This window comes from Orcinus orca, chromosome 3 (genome assembly GCF_937001465.1).
Source record: "Orcinus orca chromosome 3, mOrcOrc1.1, whole genome shotgun sequence".
Classification (NCBI taxonomy): domain Eukaryota; kingdom Metazoa; phylum Chordata; class Mammalia; order Artiodactyla; family Delphinidae; genus Orcinus; species Orcinus orca.
The window spans coordinates 26,270,160-26,291,259 of record NC_064561.1 but is presented as its reverse complement, the minus strand read 5'-3'; the positions used below and the strand labels follow the sequence as shown (position 1 = coordinate 26,291,259).

General features: G+C 44.9%; 1 protein-coding gene across 1 annotated transcript; it reads left to right on the top strand.

The window, feature by feature from the left end:
- The first annotated feature begins 5 nt into the window (after window positions 1-5).
- BNIP1 (BCL2 interacting protein 1) lies at window positions 6-19,006 on the top strand. Its single transcript, XM_004272009.4, has 6 exons — window positions 6-138; window positions 2,866-2,958; window positions 7,154-7,245; window positions 10,431-10,532; window positions 11,337-11,455; window positions 18,360-19,006. Exons 1-6 carry the CDS (start codon window positions 55-57, stop codon window positions 18,554-18,556), a joined length of 687 nt encoding a protein of 228 aa, XP_004272057.1. The 5' UTR covers window positions 6-54; the 3' UTR covers window positions 18,557-19,006.
- The last annotated feature ends 2,094 nt before the right edge of the window (window positions 19,007-21,100 follow it).

Sequence of the window (21,100 nt, the reverse complement as noted above, 5' to 3'; positions counted from 1 at the left end):
CGAAAACGCGTTGGAATTTGGGCACCGCGGCAGCCCGTAGCCGGCTTTCCCAACATGGCGTTTCCCCAAGACGTGCACGTCAGGATCTGTAACCAAGAGATTGTCAAATTCGACCTGGAGGTGAAGGCGCTTATCCAGGTACTAATGCCCGGGACCCCCGCCGGGGTCCAGTAGCCCTAAACCCAAGCTCCACTGGCCTTCTGTGAGCTCGGCGGTCTCACTCCCGAGCTTTTCCCCCTTGGTCCCGTCCCCTTCGTCCCCTTGACCGTTGGCCTTGATACTCCATCTGGCTGCCGTTGGCTCGCCCTTTTCCGGGACGCCCCCTCCACCTCAGCCCCGACCAGCCTTCCCCTTTGTGGCCCCTCCCCTACACACCTCTGGCCGTCGCCTCGCCCCCACGACAGCCTCAAAGCTTACCTGTCATCCTGCTTGGCCCCGCCTTCTGGCACCGTCCTCTCCATCCTTTGGTAGCGTCCTGGAAGCCATTAGCCTCGCCCCCTGCTGGCCAGCTCCCTGGGTCCGATGCCCCGTGGCACCAAAGGCCACCTGGCATGGGAGGCACCGTTCGTTACGTGAAACGAACGTCACCTGGACCGTAGTTGAGATTGTTGTAAATGAGGAAATCGAATCTGCCTGGATCAGAAAGCAGATACTGGCAAAACTGGGATCCGGACAGGGAAAGTCAGTCTGTAGAAAAGACTTAAGAGTCTACTCTTTCCTTTAACAGATGGGGTAATTGAGGTCCTTTGCCTTAAGCCAATTTTAAGGGTAGAAGGTAGTATTGCAGTAAACCAATTGGCATAGGCAAGAGTTAGGAATGTAGAAATGGTTCCTTGAGTTTAGCAAAAAGAAACCAAAAGTTTAAAACCTTCCTTTTAGGCAGATCGTTTCCATTTCCAACAAATGTTACTAAACATTCGATGTAGACTCAGAGTTTGCAACTAGCTGTCGTAAAAGGTGAAGGAAAGTAAGGCTACCCACGGAAATCAGATGCAAAATAAACCAAATTAATAGCTTATTATATGTTGCAAGGACTGTGATTTAACGAGTAATCCAGAGAACAAGTGAGGCAACTTGATGCAAACATTTAAACTTCTTGAACTTCACATTTCCCATGTGTAAACTACAAAACATCTGGGTCAATTCTAGAAAAATAAATTTAAGATTCAGAACAAATGAAATTGCCTTTTCACATAATCTAAATTGCTTAAGCGCCCTTTTGCACTTTCCAACATTTGCATTCTCATGATGAGAGCAATTGATGATAGCTAGATTTAGCATACTCTTACTGTGTTCCAGCTCCTCTGCTAAGCCCTTTACATAGGTACCTGGTCTGTGAAGTGGGTATGTTGTGATGAGGAAACTGAGGCACAGAGGACTCTAACTTTCAAGGTTACACAGCTAATAAACTGCTACAACCAGAATTTGAATCCACATAATCTGGCTCTAGGGCCTGCTTTAAAACCTGGCCCTGGGATGAGGTCTCCATAGACCTCTACGAGCTGGAGGAGGAGTATTACTCGTCTAGCTCAAGTCTTTGCGAAGCTAATGGTCTGCCTCTGTGTGAAGCTTACTGGAGGCTGGACCTCAACACAGACTCCTGACGGCCTCTCAGGTCCTCTGCCGGCGTCCCCAGAGCCCAGTTCTGGCCCCCTGCAGGCTGCAGCCCCTGCCCACTCCCACGCCGGTGGCCCCGGCCCCATGGAGCACACCTGAGCCTCCCAGAGCTCCCCTCCCCGGGCCTCTAGGGTCTTAGGAATGAAATCCAGTGCTCCCCTCTGGGCCCACCACAGCCTCAACTCCCTTCAGCCTTGGGGAGCCGCCGTGGCCTCTTTGGGAACTGTTTCAGCCCAGGAACAGCCCACCTAGGAGTGTTGGGGGAAAGTAGTGCCCCCAACCATGCTGGGGTGGCCCATCCTTCCTCGAGTCATCACCCCTTATTTGCTACCTTCCTGGCTGGCTGGATGGAAGGAAGTTTCCAGGATAGTTTGTCCTGTTGACCTAACAGCGGGGCAGGGTTGATGCCCAGCATTGGGAGACCTGACCTGAGCATGGTGTTTACAATGGCGGGGAGGATGGAAGTGCTCAGAGTGGACAGTACTAGCCAAGGCCAGGCCCCCATGCAGAGCTCTGCCCGCTACCTTGCCCTGAGGCTCTCTGCGCTAGCTGACTGCCCCTGCAGGGCTGTGGGGAAAAGGGGGTGCCCACTCTTGCAGAAGTCAGGCAGGGTCCTTCCTAATTCCGCTGCTGCACACATTTTGGTTATTTTTGTAATGAGACTGTTGGATAAAACCAGCTCCGCCCTTTTGCAAAAAAACCCAAAAAAACAAAAACAAAAAACCTGGCCCCGGTAATTTTGAATATCCAGAAACAAATTCTAAATCTACCTTCAAACATGTCTATAAACAGTGTGATTTTATAATAGATGGTTTGTAAAATTAGATTGAGAAGTTAATCTTGTCATGTGATGCCAGGAATTTAGCATCCTGATTTTCAAGTTGGAAAGATCTAAAGTTATAGTATCTCTTTCGGATGTTTATTCTTGTCAGATGTATAAGCTGCTTTAAGTCTTTCATAGTGGCTGGGTGGCGTTTTGTTAAGCTTCAGGAACTAAGAAGTCAAGACAATTTTGTTTCTATCTATGCCTTTATGTTGCTTGCTCAGAATTAACCTAAAGAGGGATGAGAAAATGTAAATTATAATGTTTTTGCTTGTGTTGCAGAGGTAAACAGCAAAGATCAGGATGAATTACAGTCAGTAGGCCAAACTTAGTTGTGCTGTAAGCCAGCTCTCTCACTGTACAGCTGGTGTCATTTCATTGCATTGTCTTGAGAAAGACCTCTTCATCTCTTCAATGTCTCCTAGGATATTGGAGATTGTTCAGGGCCATTAAGTGCACTTACCGAACTGAATACTAAAGTGAAAGAGAAGTTTCAACAGTTGCGGCACAGAATACAGGTGAGTGTCTGCAGAGCTGGGATGCTGAAACTGGGTAACGATGAACGGGGCTTGGAACTGGGACTAACCTCTGCTCGAGAGCTGTCCAGGTCCTTCAGTAAATGTTCAGATGGGAGTAGTAAACGTTTAGACAGTGGAGGTAACTGTACTAACCTGCTATCCAGGTAAAGATGAGGGACTTCTGAATGCACAGCACTGCCAGCTATGTTACAGGTAGAGAGTAGGGACACCATTGTCCTGGGAATTTTTCAACTTGAAAACTCTGAGGTCACTTGCATTACTTTCTTTTCTCTACCACTCCAACCCATCCACCTCAATCCATTACCAGTGTCCCCTGGTTTTTTTTTTCTGTGCTGTCACTTTGCCCAGCCTCTTCCTCTCTGTTTCTGTAGTCTCCAATCACATCATATGCATATGTAACAGTCCTGAATTCGACTAGGGTATATGTGCTGTCTCCAAAAACAATAGAATGAGAAAAGTAGCAGTCTGAATAGCATAGGTGTTTCTGTGCTGTGCCCTGAGTGAGGGTAAGATGGGTGGCATGGAGCTGGCCATTCCTGTCTGGGTCTTGGGGCACCTGGTCTCGCTGCATATGGTTCTTGGATTTAAAGACTTGTGCTCTCTGTATGACATGGCCCCAAATGCCAGCCAATAACCCTGTTTTTGCTTACCAGAAGAAGACAGTCTGTTCCAAAGATGATAGAAAAACTGGCAGTTTGGACCCTGAAAAACAGGATGTCTGTGTCCTGTGCGTTGCTTCCTAAGGGATTTTCAAGGGCAATTTTGGCAATATGCAGTTTTTGTCAAAGGAGTTCACTTGAAGATTTCAGCAATGTCACTGAACCTGGCTGATCTCTTTCCACCTCCATCTCTAGTGCTGATTTAATCATTTTAATTTTTTAATTTAGAAAGCCTGTTACTTTCACATTTTTTTATATATGCGTATATGTGTGTAAATATTGGCAGGCAGGAAAAAGTGCAGTGAAAATCTTAGGTGTGCCTCCTTATTTGTTCTCTGTTCCCCTCCTCCAAATAGGTAACCACTCTTATATGTTACTTATGTATCTTTCCATAGTTTCTCTACTCAGGTACTCAAAAAGACAAATGTTTTCTTACTTCTTTCCCATTTCTCATCTAAAAGGTAGCATATTAAAAATGGTATTTTAATACCATTTTTAAACTGAATATGTATTGGAAATCTTTCCATGTCAGTATTGGGAAGCTTCCTCATTCTTTTTTTATAGCCATAATTTATTTTTGGCCTGTTCTCTGTCAAAGGGCATTTATTTGGACTGTTTTTTTGCTTTTTAAAGCAAATTTATTCCATGAAAGACCTTTTTTCAACTCATATGACTTCAGCTCTCCAACCACACTCACCACCTTAAGTATAAGTATTTCCTTGTTCTTTCTGTTTAAGTTTCTGTGTGCTCACCCAGTGTTTATGTCCTTCACTAAGTAAGATAACCTCAGTACATTTACACATTTGTTATGTCCCTCCCTCCCGATCATCAGCTCTTCAAGCACCAGTCTACCCCTGGCACCTAGTAAGGCCCTAATAATTTTGCACATGGTCAATGAATATTGACTCCATCCCAGTTTTAATCTGCATCTCCAAACATTTATTAGTGTATAAACAAGCATATAAATAAATAAATTAGTATATAAATGAGCTAATAGTTTATGTTTTTGCATCAATAGCTTGATTAAAACTGGAACTTGTTTTAATTTGACAGCCAAAAGTATGACATGACCAGACAGGGACGGACAAATATCATATGATATCACTTAAACGTGGAATCTAAAGAATAATACAAATGAAATTATTTACAAAAACAGAAATAGACTCACAGACATAGAAAACAAACTCATGGTTAACAAAGGGGAAAGGGTGGTGGAGGGCTAAATTAGGAGTTTGGGATTAACAGATACACAGCACTATATAGAAAATAGTTAAACAACAAGGATTTACTGTACAGCACAGGGAACTATATTCAAATCTTATAATAACCTATAATGGAAAAGAATTGGAATATATATATATATATATATCTGAATCACTTTGCTATATACCTGAAACTAACACAATATTGTAAATCAACTATACTTCAGTTAAAAAAATAATGACATGAGGGCTCCCCTGGTGGCACAGTGGTTGAGAGTCCGCCTGCCGATGCAGGGGACGCAGGTTTGAGCCCCGGTCCAGGAGGATCCCACATGCCGCAGAGCGGCTGGGCCCATGAGCCATGGCCGCTGAGCCTGCGCGTCCAGGGCCTGCGCTCCGCAGCGGGAGGGGCCACAGCAGTGAGAGGCCCGCGTACCGCAAAAAAAAAAAAAAAAAAAAATGACATGAGACTCAAGGTATATTGACATCTTTAATTATAGTCTGTCTGATAGTGCCATCATCTGAAGTTCTTGGGGGTCTCAGACAGCTGGTTGTTAGGTCTGCTGTCCCTCACTGTGGTGGACGGTTGGGTCCTGGTGTTTGGTTATTTTGGGCTCTGAGTACTCCTCTTCAGAAGCCCTTCCTGGTGGGACTTTTGTGTGGCCTGAGTTGAAGGCAAGTCTCTTCAAAGGTTTTTGCATTTGCTTTTGCCCGGTCTCCTAGGATTAGCACAAGTCTGGGAGCACTTTTATGTTCATTTCTCCTCGTGGAGTTTCTGAAACCACTCAGGGAGTATGAATTTGAATCCTAGATCAGTGTGAGGGTAGCTCCATGGTTATATATTCTCAGGGAAGATATTTTGTATCCCTCTAGCCAGACCCCACAGCAAAAAAGGACAAGCTTCCACATTTTCTCTGTGCTGGTTGACAGACATTTTCCTAGTTCACCTTTTCACTGAGGGTGTATCCCTTTGTGGTCCTGGCTTTGTGGTGTTCTCCATTCCAATTCCTGGCTTCAAATGGCCAAGGCTTCATTTTCTGTCCCCACATGGACTTTACTTTTTTCTGTTTTTTTAAAAATATTTATTTATTTGGTTGTGCTGCGTCTTCGCTGCAGCAGGTGGGCTCTTTAGTTGTGGCAGGTGGGTTCCTTAGTTGCTGCTCGCCGGCTCCTTAGTTGTGGCATGTGAACTCTTAGTTGTGGCACGCGTGTAGGGTCTAGTTCCCTGGCCAGAGATTGAACCTGGGCCCCCTGCATTGGGAGCGTGGAGTCTTAACCGCTGTGCCACCAGGGAAGTCCCCCCACATGGACTTTAAAACCCTCTTTGCCGCCAGTCTAAAATGAAATATGTACAGAGATTGAGAGTAAGCATGAAGCAACAGTAGTGGTATTTCCATCATATTTCAGAGTGGAATCAGTAGGCTCCTATATAGTTGTATTTTTTTCCTTTTCTTTTCAGGCATGCCCTAGATTAGAGAAGCGTATCTCCTGCTCCAGGGCAGCCTCACATCCCTCACAGGAAGACCGCTCTGGCTCTTAGTTCCCTTCTTGTTTTGTGGTCCTGGGGATGCTCCTTACTTCCTGCAGACTGAGCTATCTATGTAAAAGGATGTTTATTGTATGTGAACTGGCATTCCTAAGTCTTCCGTTCTAGGAGGGTTTTCTTTTTTCTAATATTTATTTATTTGGCTGCATCAGGTCTTAGTTGTGGCATGTGGGATCTCTCGTTGCAGCACGTGGGCCCTTCATTGCGGTCCGCAGGCTCCAGAGTTTGCGGGCTTAGTAGTTGAGGCATGTGGGCTTCTCTCTAGTTGTGGGGCATGGGCTCAGTAGTTGCAGCACATGGGCTCTCTAGTTGTGTCGCGCGGGCTCTAGAGCATGCGGGCTTAGTTGCCCCGTGGCATGTGGGATCTTAGTTCCCCGACCAGGGATCAAACCCGCGTCCCCTGCATTGGAAGGCAGATTCTTTTTTTTTTTTTTTACGGTGTGCGGGCCTCTCACTGTTGTGGCCTCACCCGTTGCGGAGCACAGGCTCCAGACGCTCAGGCTCAGCGGCCATGGCACACGGGCCAAGCCGCTCCACGGCATGTGGGATCTTCCCGGACCCGGGCACGAACCCTTGTCCCCTGCATCGGCAGGTGGACTCTCAACCACTGCGCCACCAGGGAAGCCCTGGAAGGCAGATTCTTAACCACTGGACCACCAGGGAAGTCCCTAGGAGGGTTTTCAAGTGCTGTTGCATAATAGAAGTGCTCTCCAGTTTTGTATTAGCTTTTAAAGTCATTTTAATTTAGAGCTGTTTTCCCCCCACAGGAGCTTGAGCAGTCGGCTAAAGAACAAGACAAAGAGTCGGAGAAGCAAGTTCTGCTCCAGGAAGTGGAGAATCACAAAAAGCAGATGCTCAGGTAGGTAGATCCTGGCCTCCTGCTAGTGGCCTTGGCTGGGTTGCTTGCTGCCTGTGAGGCTTGTGCCAGGGTTTGCCTAATAAACCTAGCTTAATGACTCAATTGTGCCATTTATACACAGACCGGATGTAATTCTCAAAGCTGGGGGGCAAGCAGGGGCTGTTGGGTAAGTGAGACTGTGCGTAGTTTACAAAAGCATATTTAACATTATACTGTATTTTATATTTCTAAAAAAGCAAAAAAAATGGTTGCTTTTGTAATACAAGGTCCTTTTTTTTTTTTTTTTTTAATATTTATTTATTTGGCTGCACCGGGTCTTAGTTGCAGCACGCGGGATCTTTGTTGGTGCATGCAGGATCTTTAGTTGTGGCAGGTGAGCTCTAGTTCCCTGACCAGGGGATTGAGCCCGGTTCCCCTGCATTGGGAGCAGGGAGTCTTAACCACTGGACCACCAGGGAAGTCCCAGTAATACAAGGTCCTTTTTAATCTAAAGAGAATTGATATCTTAAAAAGTCCATTGAAAGTGAACCTACTTAAGACGGACCAAAATGTAGAAAGTTTTGAATGGGACTTTATCTTAAAAAATGAAAAAAAAATGTAAATAAGCTTATGTTAAATAAAATTGAGGTTTTCATTGCAGCTATATGCTAATCCTTGATTATATAACTGAAGGTATGTGCTATTTCTTGGTATTGAAATTGGGGGACTTATCCAACAAAATTGTCTGATAGCATGAAACTGTACCTGACCCTTCACATTTGATGTTTGCACCACAATCAAAAAGAGGATTGTTATTGCAAAAATATTTGAGGGCCCCATCAACTTTTCCAAGCCCCTGGTAGCCATATCCTTCTCTTTTGAAGTCCCTATCAATGTCACCATCCTTATAGGTTTTCTCTTCATCCTTGTTAATTGGACTAACTGTCACATCTGTATTTGTCTATGGCTTTGCTTCTGATTTGAGTAATTCTCCAGCATCATCCTTGCTGACAGCAGCTCTGTTTATAACGCCCAGCCGTCAGGAGGATAGGGACTGACAAAGACATGGGCGTGGTAGAGGCTCCTGTGCGGAGGGAGGGATGTGTGAGTGGGGACCAGTGAGACTTTGTGTCATGATGGCTTTCCTTTCCCTAGGCCACCATGGGGACTCAGATTATAAACATTGAGTAAAGAGGACCCTTGTGTAAAATCTAGCAAGTTACACCAGCAAAACCACCTCAGCATGGGTTTAAAGTTGCGAGTGGCCATTCAGGATGTGCAATTCCAGGGTAGAGGAGAGAAAGCAGTAAATTAATACTTTGGCGATTTTGTGTTGAAACAGTACTTGTGCTTACCTGGGTTATCGTGCTTGTCACACTATACAGTAAATATTTTTGCTTGTCTTTCTCCCCAGTAAATGTGAGTCCCTGAGGGCAAGGACTGTTGTTCATTTATCTCTGCATTGCAGGGCCCAGCAGAACTCCCTTATAAACAGTTGAAAATGTAATTGATTCTTTTAAAGTATCAGATGTGAGACGGCATAGCAGATGCTGGTCAGGCATCAGAGAGCTCATTTGAACACTTTCAACATAGAGGTGCTATTCAAAACCACCCTATCAGTTCGTGTACTCTCATTTGCCTCTTTAAATATTCCGGGGGTTAGCACAATTGATTTGAGCCAGCTGCGTAAGAGTTCTAGTGCATGAGTTTGATTCTCTGAGGAGCCCAGTTAACTTTTTTATAGTCCATCAAACAAAGACCTCACTCTAATGTAAACTGGTACAGCCACTATGGAAAACAGTATGGAGGTTCCTCAGAAAACTAAAAATAGACTTACCATATGATCCAGCAATCCCACTTCTGGGCATATACCCAGAGAAAACTATAATTCAAACAGATACATGCGTCCCTATGTTCATAGCAGCACTATTCACAATAGCCAAGACATGGAAACAACCTAAATGTCCATCGATAGATGAATGGATAAAGAAGATGTGGTACATATATACAATGGAATATTACTCAGCCATAAAAAAGAATGAAATAATGCCATTTGCAACAAACCTAGAGATTATCTTACTAAGCAAAGTAAGTCAGAAAGAGAAGGACAAATACCATATGATATCACTTATAAGTGGAATCTAAAATATGACACAAATGAATGTATCTATGAAACAGATAGACAGACAGACAGAGAGAACAGACTTGTGGTTGCCAAGGGGGAGTAGGGGAGGGAAGGACTGGGAGTTTGGGATTAGTAGATGCAAACTAGTATGTATAAGATGGATAAACAACAAGGGCCTACTGTATAGCACAGTGGACTATATTCAATATCCTGTGATAAACCATAATGGAAAAGAATATGAAAAAAATATATATGTATAACTGAGTCACTTTGCTATTCAGCAGAAATTAACACATTTTATATCAACTATATCAACATTATATATCAACTTCAATAAAATATTAAATAAAAAAAGACCCCACTCGAACTCCAGGGAACTGTTCACCAAATTTGAGTTGTTTCTCGCAAGGAAATCAGGTAAAAAATGTAAATAAATCATGTCAGACTGGACTCTTCTAATACAGTGTGTTTGTGTTGTCCTTGATTGGTCTGTGGTATGCAAAGAACAGCAAATCTTGAAGCAATACTGAAGAAGACTGTCTTATAATGATTTTTCTACTTCCTATTACACATATTGATTGAGCAGCTAATGGGCCAATAACTGTTGTTCTGGGTACTGGTTATACAAAGATGAGCGAGTCATGGTTCTCGAGGAACAGAACCAAGCCGCACACAAGGCAAGGCAGTAATGTGTAAGAGATAACTTTGAACGGGCCTCGTGTGCCCCGCTGGGAAGTTTGGATGTTACCCTGAAGTCTGGAGCCATTGTGGGCTGTAAACAGAGGCATGCTATGGCCAGGTTGCTCCCTGTGGCTGTCCTGGGGGGAGAGGGACAGTTAATGGGCAGTAGGAAAACAACTCAGAGACAGCCTCCAGGATCCAGACAAGAGGTGCTGGGGCCTGAGCTGGAGCAGCTGCTGGGGCAACCAAGTGGAGGAAGTGGTGGGGGGGTTGGGGATGGACCCTGGGCCAAACTCGGATGGCCTTCCTTACTCCCTGGCTGGAAGGAAGACCTGCTGTGACTTGAACTGACAGCCTGGTGGCATCAACAGAAACTCACACATGACCCTTCTAATTCCAGCAATCAGACCTCATGGAGGAAGGCAAATCTCACTTGCAAAATTGCTATTGACAACCTAGAGAAAGCAGAACTTCTCCAGGGAGGAGACCTCTTCAGGCAAAGGTACCTGTCTTTTTGTCTTTCTGGGTTCTGGTGACAGAATAAAGAGCAGTCGGCAAGGTGCAAAACCCACTGTGGGGAACCCCTTCTTGTTTTCAGCATAAAATTAGTATTTAATTTTATAAGTAATATTTTTTTAAGTATGAAAGAAATATATTCTTATTTGTAGTAAATTAGTAAAATAAAAATATGAGTAACAAACTGAAAGTAAGTCATAATTGTACTACTCAGAAACATTTTGATATATTGCCTCCTTTCATTATTTTTTCTTCCATATTTTTTATAAAGTCAATATCATACCATGCATAAAATTTAGTCTCCTACTCCCCTTCACTTAGTATCGTTGCACAGACTTACATTTTTTTTAAAAAGCTCTTTAAACAAAATGTTAATAGTACATAGTATTCCCTTATATTAACTAATCCCCTGTTTGTGTGTGTTTATATTTCTAGTTTGTCAGTATTATAAATAACACACCAGGGCACATGTCAGTACATAAGGCTTTGTCCACATTCTGGATGTTTCCTTTGGAGAGATTCCCAGATGAGATTATTGGTTCAAAGGTGTGAACATTTCTAAGGCTCCTAATACATATCGCCAGATGGCTTTCAGAAGGTAGCACCAGTTTACGTTCCTAATCAGCAGTCTTCAAGAGCATGCTCTCTGCACGCCTTTGTCACCGCTGACTATAATCATTTAAAAATATGTACTAATTCGATAGATTAAAAAATGGGATCTCATTTGAATCTGGGGCTTTCCTGCAGCCGGGCTTTTGTTGACATTCCTCCTCCCACTCTGGACTTCTAGGAAAACCGCCAAAGAGAGCCTGGCCCAGACGTCCAGTGCTATCACAGAGAGCCTCATGGGGATCAGCAGGATGATGTCCCAGCAGGTCCAGCAGAGCGAGGAAGCCATGCAGACGCTGGGTAAAGCCGGGCCTGCAGTGGGAAGCTGCTCCCAGAGATACGGGCTCCCTTGCCCCCGGGCTCCTCCACCTCTGCCCCCACCCGCCCCCAAGCTTACTGATCTGTGTGGCTTCTCACTTCTTTGACAGCCTGGTCTTACCCAGAGTGGGATACGCCGCTCTCATTTCCCTTTTCGGTTTTTATAGTTGTACTACAAGATGCACACAACCCCATCAAAATGTGCAGAAGCACTCCCAGGGGCTGTCTCCTGGAGAGTGGGTGCAGCAAGGCTGGAGGAGGGGCCTGGGAGTCTGTTTCTCATCTAGGGCTCTGGGGACCCCCTGGCCAGGCAGAGAGATGATCAGTTATTGGCTGGCAGCTAGTCTGCTAGCATTTCATCAGCTTACAGTTGTACTCCCCAATGTTATTTTTACTGTGAGCTCCTTTTATTTCTTTATTTTTGGGCTGCACCGTGCGACATGCGGGATCCTAATTCCCCGACCAGAGATCGAACCCGTGCCCCCTGCAGTGGAAGCAAAGAGTCCTAATCACTGGACCGCCAGGGAAGTCCTGTGAGCTCCTTTTAAAAGATGCAGTCAGGGCTTCCCTGGTGGCGCAGTGGTTGAGAATCTGCCTGCCAATGCAGGGGACACGGGTTCGAGCCCTGGTCTGGGAAGATCCCACGTGCCACGGAGCAACTAGGCCCGTGAGCCACAACTACTGAGCCTGTGCGTCTGGAGCCTGTGCTCCACAACAAGAGAGGCTGCGACAGTGAGAGTCCCGCGCACCGTGATGAAGAGTGGCCCCCGCTCGCCGCAGCTAGAGAAAGCCCTCACACAGAAACGAAGACCCAACACAGCCAAAAATAAATAAATAAATAAAAATTTAAAAAAAAAAGATGCAGTCAGAGGCCACAGAAGAAGCTTCCGCAGACCATCTGGGTCTCCCCAACAGCTTTTCCATGATGTCTCCCTTATAACACAGAAGAGAATCTGCCCTGCCCAGGATCCTCCGTGTAGGAAAACAGGAAGAGAGTTTACTCTTTGAAAGACTTTTGGAAGATTTTACACAGAAACAAAAGTAGAGAGCCTGGTACATGAGTCCCAGGAACCCATCACCCAGCTCCAGCAGTTGTCTACTCCTGGTCAGTCTTGTTTCAACTCTGTCCTCACTATGCTCCCATCTGGATTACTTTGAAGCAAATCTCAGACGTCATCCATATAAATATTTCAGTATGTCTCTCTAAAAGATAAGAGACTCTTGAAACAAAAAACAAACAAAACAAAACCACAATACCATTACCACCCCTAAAAATTATCTGTAATTTTGAACCACTCTTTTTTTTTTCAGTGTACTATCAAAACAGGCAGAAGCAAAAGGAAAGCAAGCAGCTTAGCCCCAAGGTCACTCCCTGTGTTTGAAAATTTTCTGGGTTTAGGCTCAGAACCAGCTGGTCACCTCCTCTGAGTGTGCACCGGGGTCATGGCCTGAGCCTGGGGAGAGGGCTTGGAGAACGTGACAGGGAGGAGCCGGCCTGGCCTTGGAATCGAGGACTTTTCTGCCTCTGGTGCGAGCGACAGGACACACACCCAGCACGTATATCAGAAACAGACCATATATTTAAGTGGTGAGAAGGCTGCACAGATCCTGATGGTTTCTGGGGTGTTGAGGGTCATTCTTGGGGTACATTTTGTAGGAGAGATAGCCATTGAAAAACGAAGAATGCAGTTCTTTTTTTTTTTTACTTATTTATTTTTGGCTGTGTTGGGTCTTCGTTGATGCACAGGCTTTCTCTAGTTGCGGCGAGCGGGGGCTACACTTCGTTCCGATGTGTGGGCTTCTCGTCGCGGTGGCTTCTCTTTGTTGTGGAGCATGGGCTCTAGGCGCACGGGCTTCAGTAGTTGTGGCTCTTGGGCTCAGTAGTTGTGGCCCACGGGCTCTAGAGCGCAGGCTCAGTAGCTGTGGTGCATGGGCTTAGTTGCTGCAGGGCATGTCGGATCTTCCCAGATCAGGGCTTGAACCCGTGTCCCCTGCATTGGCAGGAGGATTCCTAACCACTACACCACCAGGGAAGTCGAAGAATACAGTTCTTAATCCTTTCTTTATGACTCACAAATTCAAAAGTCTTTTAGGGGCTTCCCTGGTGGCACAGTGGTTGGGAATCTGCCCACATGTGGGAGCCCACATGCTGCAGAGCAACTAGGCCTGTGAGCCACAACTACTGAGCCTGCGCGTCTGGAGCCTGTGCTACGCAACAAGAGAGGCCACGATAGTGAGAGGCCCGCGCACCGCGATGAAGAGTGGCCCCTGCTTGCCACAACTAGAGAAAACCCTCGCACAGAAACGAAGACCCAACACAGCAAAAATAAATTAATTAATTAATAAACTCCTACCCCCAACATCTTCTTAAAAAAAAAAAAAAAAGTCTTTTAGGACCACAATTTTTTTTTAAAAGCCCATTAAGGATATGATGTCTGGTATTTGCTGTAAAATTGTAGGTGGGGGGAATTGAATGGGGGTCGTGAGGGGACAGGACTGCCAGGGAATTGGTGGTTCATGTGTATGGGTGCTGACACATGGCACTTCATGATATTATTCTGTCTACTTTTGTGATGGTTAAAATTCTCTGTCAAGAAAGTTTAACAAAGAAAGGCCTATTAGGTTTTTACTTAACAGGTTCTTACTTAGGTTTTCAAAATGGCAGCAGGCATGGAGAAAGAGGGCTGAGAGGGATTTTTGTTACATGAGTGTTTGTTTTTACCCCTTCTCTGTGTTTTTTTTTTTTTAAATAGATCTTTATTGGAGTATAATTGCTTCACAATACTGTGTTAGTTTCTGTTGCACAGCAAAGCAAATCAGCCATATGCATACACACGTGCCCATATCCCCTCTCTCTTGAGCCTCTCTCCCATCCTCCCTATCCCACCCCTCCAGGTCACCGCAAATCAGTGAGCTGACCTCTCTGTGCTAGGCGGCTGCTTCCCACCAGCCAACTATTTTACATTCGGTAGTGTATATATATCGACGCTACTCTCACTTCACCCCAGCTTCCCCCTCCCACCCCATGTCCTTAAGTCCATTCTGTATGTTTACCTCTTTATTCCTGCCCTGCAACTAGGTTCATCAGTACCAGTTTTTTTTTTTTGATTCCATATATATGCGTTAGCATACGGTATTTGTTTTTCTCTTTCTGACTTCACTCTATATGACAGACTCTAGCTCTATCCACCTCACTACAGATAACTCAATTTCGTTTCTTTTTATGGCTGAGTAATATTCCATTGTGTATATGTGCCACATCTTCTTTATCCATTCATCTGTTGATGGACATCTGTAGCTTCCCTGTCCTGGCTATTGTAAATAGAGCTGCAGTGAACATTGTGGTACATGTCTCCTTTTGAATTATGGTTTTCTCAGGGTATATGCCCAGTAGTGGGATTGCTGGGTCATAAGGTAGTTCTATTTTTAGTTTTTTAAGGAACCTCCATACTGTTTTCCATAGTGGTTGTATCAATTTACATTCCCACCAACAGTGCAGGAGGGTTCCGTTTTCACAACCCCCTTTCCAGCATTTATTGTTTCTAGATTTTTTGATAATGGCCATTCTGACCGACATGAGGTGATACCCCATTGTAGTTTTGAGTTGCATTTCTCTAATAATTAGTGATGTTGAGCATCTTTTCATATGCCTCTTGGCCATCTGTATGTTTTCCTTGGTGAGATGTCTGTTTAGGTCTTCCGCCCATTTTTTAACTGGATTGTTTGTTTTTTTGAATTGAGCCCCATGAGCTGTTTGTATATTTTGGCGATAAATCCTTTGTTGTTTCATTTGCAAATATTTTCTCCCATTCTGAATGTTGTCTTTTTGTCTTGTTTATGGTTTCCTTTGCTGTGCAAAAGCTTTGAAGTTTAATTAAGTCCCATTTGTTTATCTTTGTTTTTATTTCCGTTACTCTAAGAGGTGCGTCAAAAAAGATCTTGCTGTGGTTTATGTCAAAGAGTGTTTTTCCTGTGTTTTTCTCTAAGAGCTTTATAGTGTCTGGTCTTACATTTAAGTCTTTAATCCATTTGGAGTTTATTTTTGTGTATGGTGTTAGGTAGTGTTCTAATTTCATTCTTTTACATGTAGCTGTCCAGTTTCCCCAGCGCCACTTAATTGAAGAGGCTGTCTTTTCTCCAGTGTACGTTCTTGCCTCCTTTGTCATAAATTACATGCCCATACGTGTGTGGGTTTATCTCTGGTCATTCTATCCTGTACTGTTGATCTATATTTCTGTTTTTGTACCAGTACCATACTGTCTTGATTACTGTAGCTTTGTGGTATAGTTTGAAGTCAGGGAGCCTGATTCCTCCAACTCAATTTTTCTTTCTCAGGATTGCTTTGGCTATTCGGGGTCTTTTGTGTTTCCATACAAATTGTAAAATTTTTTGTTCTAATTCTGTGAAGAATGTCATTGGTAGTTTGATAGGGATTGCACTGAATCTGTAGATTGCTTTGGGCAGTATAGTCATTTTCACAATATTGATTCTTCCAATCCAAGGACATGGTATATTTCTCCATCTGTTTATGTCATCTTTGATTTCTTTCATCAGTGTTTTATAGTTTTCTGAGTACAAGTCTTTCACCTCCTTAGGCAGGTTTATTCCTAGGTATTCTATTCTTTTTGTTGCAGTGGTAAATGCGAGTGTTTACTTAATTTCTCTTTCTGATTTTTCATTGTTGGTGTATAGGAATGCCAGAGATTTCTGTGCATTAATTTTGTATCCTGCAACCTTACCAAAGTCATTGATTAGTTCTAGTAGTTTTCTGGTGGCATCTTTAGGATTTTCTATGTATCGTATCATGTCATCTTCAAACAGCGACAGTTTTACTTCTCCTTTTCCGATTTGGATTCCTTTTATTTCTTTTTCTTCTCTGGTTGCTGTGGCTAGGACTTCCAAAACTATGTTGAATAAGAGTGGTGAGAGTGGACATCCTTGTCTTTTTCCTGATCTTAGAGGAAATGCTTTCAGTTTTTCACCACTGAGTATGATGCTTGCTGTGGATTTGTCATATATGGCCTTTATTTTGTTGAGGTAGATTCCCTCTGTGCCCATTTTCTGGAGAGTTTTTATCATAAATCGGTGTTGAATTTTGTCAAAAGCTTTTTCTGCATCTCTTGAGATGATCATATGGTTTTTATTCCTTAATTTGTTAGTGAGGTGTATCACATTGATTGATTTGCGTATATTGAAGAATCTTTGCATCCCTGGGATAAATCCCACTTGATCATGGTGTATGATCCTTTTAATGTGCTGTTGGATTCTGTTTGCTAGTATTTTGTTCAGGAGTTTTGTATCTATGTTTAACAGTGATATTGGTCTATAATTTTCTTTTTTTGTGATATCTTTTTCTGGTTTTGGTATCAGGGTGATGGTGGCTTCGTAGAATGAATTTGGGAGTGTTTCTCCCTCTGCAATTTTTGGAAGAGTTTGAGAAGGATCGGTTTTAGCTCTTCTCTAATCTGTGTTTTTCAAAACGCTACTCTGTTTCCTCTGGTAATTTCTTTTATTTGTTAATTAACTTGTAATTTTGTGAAAAGGTAATATAAATTACGTGGTTAAGGAAAAAACCTCCAGGCCAACACTGTCCCATGGAAACATAATGGGAGCCACATACATTCACTTAAAATTTTTCATTAGACACATTAAAAAAAGTAAAAACAAACATATGAAATTAATTGTAATCATATATTTAACCATTTCAATATGTAATTCATAGTGAAAATTATTGAGATATTTGACATTCCTTTTTTTTCTTTCCACACTAGAGCTCTGAAATCGTGTAGGTATTTTACCCACAGAGACATGGATATTTGGATTGGACACATTTTACACACTCAGGTGTCACATGTGTCTAGTGGCCGTCATTCCGGGCTGCACAGCCCTGGACAGTACAGGAGGGAAACAGAAAGACGGCTCTCCCTTCTGACCTCCCTCTGCCCCTGACTTCCAGGTCTGCTGCCAGAGGGGCGCACTGTTACCAGTTTCTTTCATAGCCTTCTGAGACCCTCCAGGATGCAGAGTACAAGCAAACTAAATGTTACCTATCCCTTTCTTACAGAAATGGAAACATTTCACATGTTGTCCTTCATGCCTCACCTTCTCACCCGACAACATGTTTCATTCTGTGGCTGTTCTGGTGATGCCCTGTAGAGGAATCTTGCCAGGGAAACCTTCTTCCTCAAGTGTCAGGTCCAGGAACCCACACTCCAGTTAGTTTGACATGTGGGCACAACGAGCCTTAAGGGACACGTGCCTCCTTGTAGGTTTCACACAGGGGCTGGAGCACAGGTGTCACGTGTTTAAAGCTACAGCCAGTGTCCCAGGACTGCAGGACAGGCATGTGTGAGGGCATGTGGCAGGACCCAGGACATCCCTGCCCCTTCACGATCCCACAAAGAGCAGATCTGACCACCAGGCGTCCTGGCGGGTGCACCTCACAGGCGGCAAGTCCTGCCCCCAGCCCTGCCCCCACAGAGACCTCACAGTGCCTGTCCACGGCACCCGCGTTAGTTTTGCGGCCGGGGGTTCTTCTCAGCAGCGCCTGCCTCCTCCAGAAAGCGGAGATTGGTGGTGAGGAAAGGAACCGTCCTCTGCCCTTTTCCCTGGTTATGTCCATGTTGGGAGGACTCCTAGTTATGGCCCTGTGACTGTATGTAAACAAACCTCATCCTTCCCTGAGCTGGATGGGACCCAGGGAGGTGCCTCTCCTTGCCCTGTCCTTGTTCTGTGCTCCTCTGCGTCGCGTCTGTTCACATCCTTTGCCCTGGCTCAGAACTTGCTTCCGAGCACAGTGTTAATTGCTGGGAACCCAGCTGGCAGAGCAGAGTCTTTGGATTCGGTGTTGTACAGTTTCTTAGGCTCCCTCCCTCTTTTGTTTCAGTTAATTCTTCACGGACTATCCTGGATGCAAATGAAGAATTCAAGTCCATGTCGGGGACCATCCAGTTGGGACGGAAGCTCATCACAAAATATAATCGCCGAGAGCTGACTGACAAGCTTCTCATTTTCCTTGCACTCGCCCTCTTTCTTGCTACGGTTCTCTATATTGTGAAAAAGCGGCTCTTTCCGTTTTTGTAAGATCTGAGAGCTGCCAGCTTTTGCCCTTTGAGTTCCAGTGTCAGGATCCAGCCACGCTCCTGAGCTCTGGCCCCAGCCACCAGACTGATCCACGCCCCCCGGTCTGCTCCAGTCGCTCAGCAGGTCCGATGGAGACACAGCCCCGCCTCCCGGAGCTTCTGCAGGTGGCCGGCGTGTAAGGGGCGAACAGAGCAAGGGGAGGGAGGCCTGTCATCGGGACACCTGCAGAGACAAAGGGACTCCAAGAGCTGTCCCACACTGTGGGTGGCTGCCACTTGAGGCACTCGGGCTGGCCTCCAGGACTTGATGCCCCTCTTGGGTCCCCCTCCCCCACTGCAGCCTTAGTGCCAGATCTGGAGGAGGGAAGAGAAAAGGGGGAGAAAGAGGAGGATGGAAATTCACGTCCATTCCTTGAATAAAGTTGACTAAATTTTTTTTTATTTAAAAAAATGTATTTATTTTTGGCTGTGTTGGGTCTTCATTGCTGCACGCGGGCTTTCTCTAGTTGTGGCAAGCGGGGGCTACTCTTCATTGCGGTGGCTTCTCTTGTTGCGGAGCACGGTCTCTAGGCATGTGACTTCAGTAGTTGTGGCTCTAGGGCTCTAGAGCACAGGCTCAGTAGTTGTGGCACGCGGGCTTAGTTGCTCCGCGGCATGTGGAATCTTCCCGCACCAGGGCTCGAACCCCTGTCCCCTATATTGGCAGGTGGATTCTTAACCACTGCACCACCAGGGAAGTCCCAAGTTGACTATTTAACAGCATGAAATGCATTCGGTTTTCTAAGGTATCCCTCTGGGAATTCGTGTGCCTGTCTTGATGTCCAGATTTCTAGAACATGAATTTGGATCACTGATTTGTTCACTCACCAAAGAGTGATTAATCAACAGCCACATGCAGGGTGTCACAGACACTGCCGTGGTCCCTCCCTCGAGGAGCAAGATGAACAAGATCCCGCAGACTCTCAGGAAGGAGGGTGCACCCAGCCCCCCCTGGAGGAGGCTCACACCAGTGTCTGAAGAGGATGAGGCAGACACCCTCTTTCTACGCACAGTGGCCTGGCCTGGCCTGGGGGTGTGCACTGTCTCAGGGGCTGGCCCACACCTTTCTCTTTGAGGTCCAGAGCTAAATATAACCAAGAGAGTGAAGCTGGTGATAAGCTGGGGCCTGTCTGGGCCTGAGTTCTGTTGAGGCCTGGGGGGATAGCAGGGCCCAGGCTAGGCCAGGCTGGGAGATGTTAGTGTCTCCTTGTGCTAAAGGCCTGGCTGACCTCGCACACAAAATCCCAGCCTCCCCCACTATTTATAGCCCCAGAAGCCCTGGGACAGTAATGTGGGGGCAGAGGGGAAAGTGAAAAGAACATGTGGATTTGAACGTTGCTTCAAAGACTTGGTTTTGAGTCTTGGCTCTGCCACTAAGGAACCACATGACCCTGGGCAAGTTACCTTATGTCACTAAGCTTCAACTTCCCCCCCTGTAAAGTGGGGGTGATAGTCCATCTAGATGCTTGTAGGGTCCATTTGAGAATCACACAAGAATGTAAAGTAGCAAGTGCAGCTTCTGTCTGACTGAGCCATGGGCTTCCCAAATCCAGCCACCAGGCCTCTGGGCCCCAAGGTTTCCTGAAGCAAACAGCCAGGTTCTCCAGGGAAAGCTGGCCTGGGCATCAGTTCTGTTTAGATCTGTTTGAGCAGAGGATGTCAACAGTTAAGGCCTCAGTTATGAAGTGTCACATCGTCCTGGGACCAAGTTAGAAGAGACTGGCTGCACACCTCAGACTGACTAGTTTAATGAGTAGGTTCTGAGTTAAAGTATACACAGTTTATATATATATATATATATATATATATCATCCTTAAACAACTTCTGGCCCCAAAAGGCACTCAGTGCAAGTTGTGCATGTGTGTGTCTTATTTATAGTCAAATTAAAGCTGAGACTAAAGCACAGATGGGAAATTCCCACTCAGATTCCAGCTGTAAGTGCAGCAGATGGATGTGATCATGTTAGGATTTTCTTGCTTAACATTTTTCTTTACTACTTTCCACTAATTGTCAACATCCTCCTCACAGTATGGAAATGTGTGGGCTCTGTACTCCCTAGAAATTCTCCTTTTGACACTTTATTCCTCTTTTCCTTGCCTCCGTCTGAAAATAGGGTTGAATGTGACCCATTTTGAAATGTCATCGATAGCATATCTCGCAACCCCACCAGGTCCGTAAGTCGTCCCCAGTGGGGCTGGTGGTGCAGAAAGCCACACCTCCATGTTCAACCAGGAGGGGGCAGTACTCACATTTGCTCTGTGGTCTTGCTATGTGTAGACTATTTCCATTCCGTCCGCATGAAATGCTCTCATGGATTTTTTCTTTTTTAAAAGATACCAGATATTTTAAAAACACGCAAATGTACAAAGTTTACCTGTATAATTTTTGGAAGACATTTCATGAATCACCTTAATTTTCACTGTTAAGCAGTAAGGCAAGCTTCTATTCTCCATTTTGCTTAGCGACAGTCAAGGAATTAAAAGTATTAGAACAGTCTTCAAGGGC

What these genes read in the sequence shown, in the direction of transcription:
- BNIP1 (XM_004272009.4), top strand. Translation starts at nt 55, where the DNA reads ATGGCGTTTCCCCAAGACGTGCACGTCAGGATCTGTAACCAAGAGATT. An exon ending in AGTTGCGGCACAGAATACAG is followed by an intron (nt 2,959 to 7,153) that starts GTGAGTGTCTGC and finishes TTCCCCCCACAG; the next exon opens with GAGCTTGAGCAGTCGGCTAA. An exon ending in CACAAAAAGCAGATGCTCAG is followed by an intron (nt 7,246 to 10,430) that starts GTAGGTAGATCC and finishes TTCTAATTCCAG; the next exon opens with CAATCAGACCTCATGGAGGA.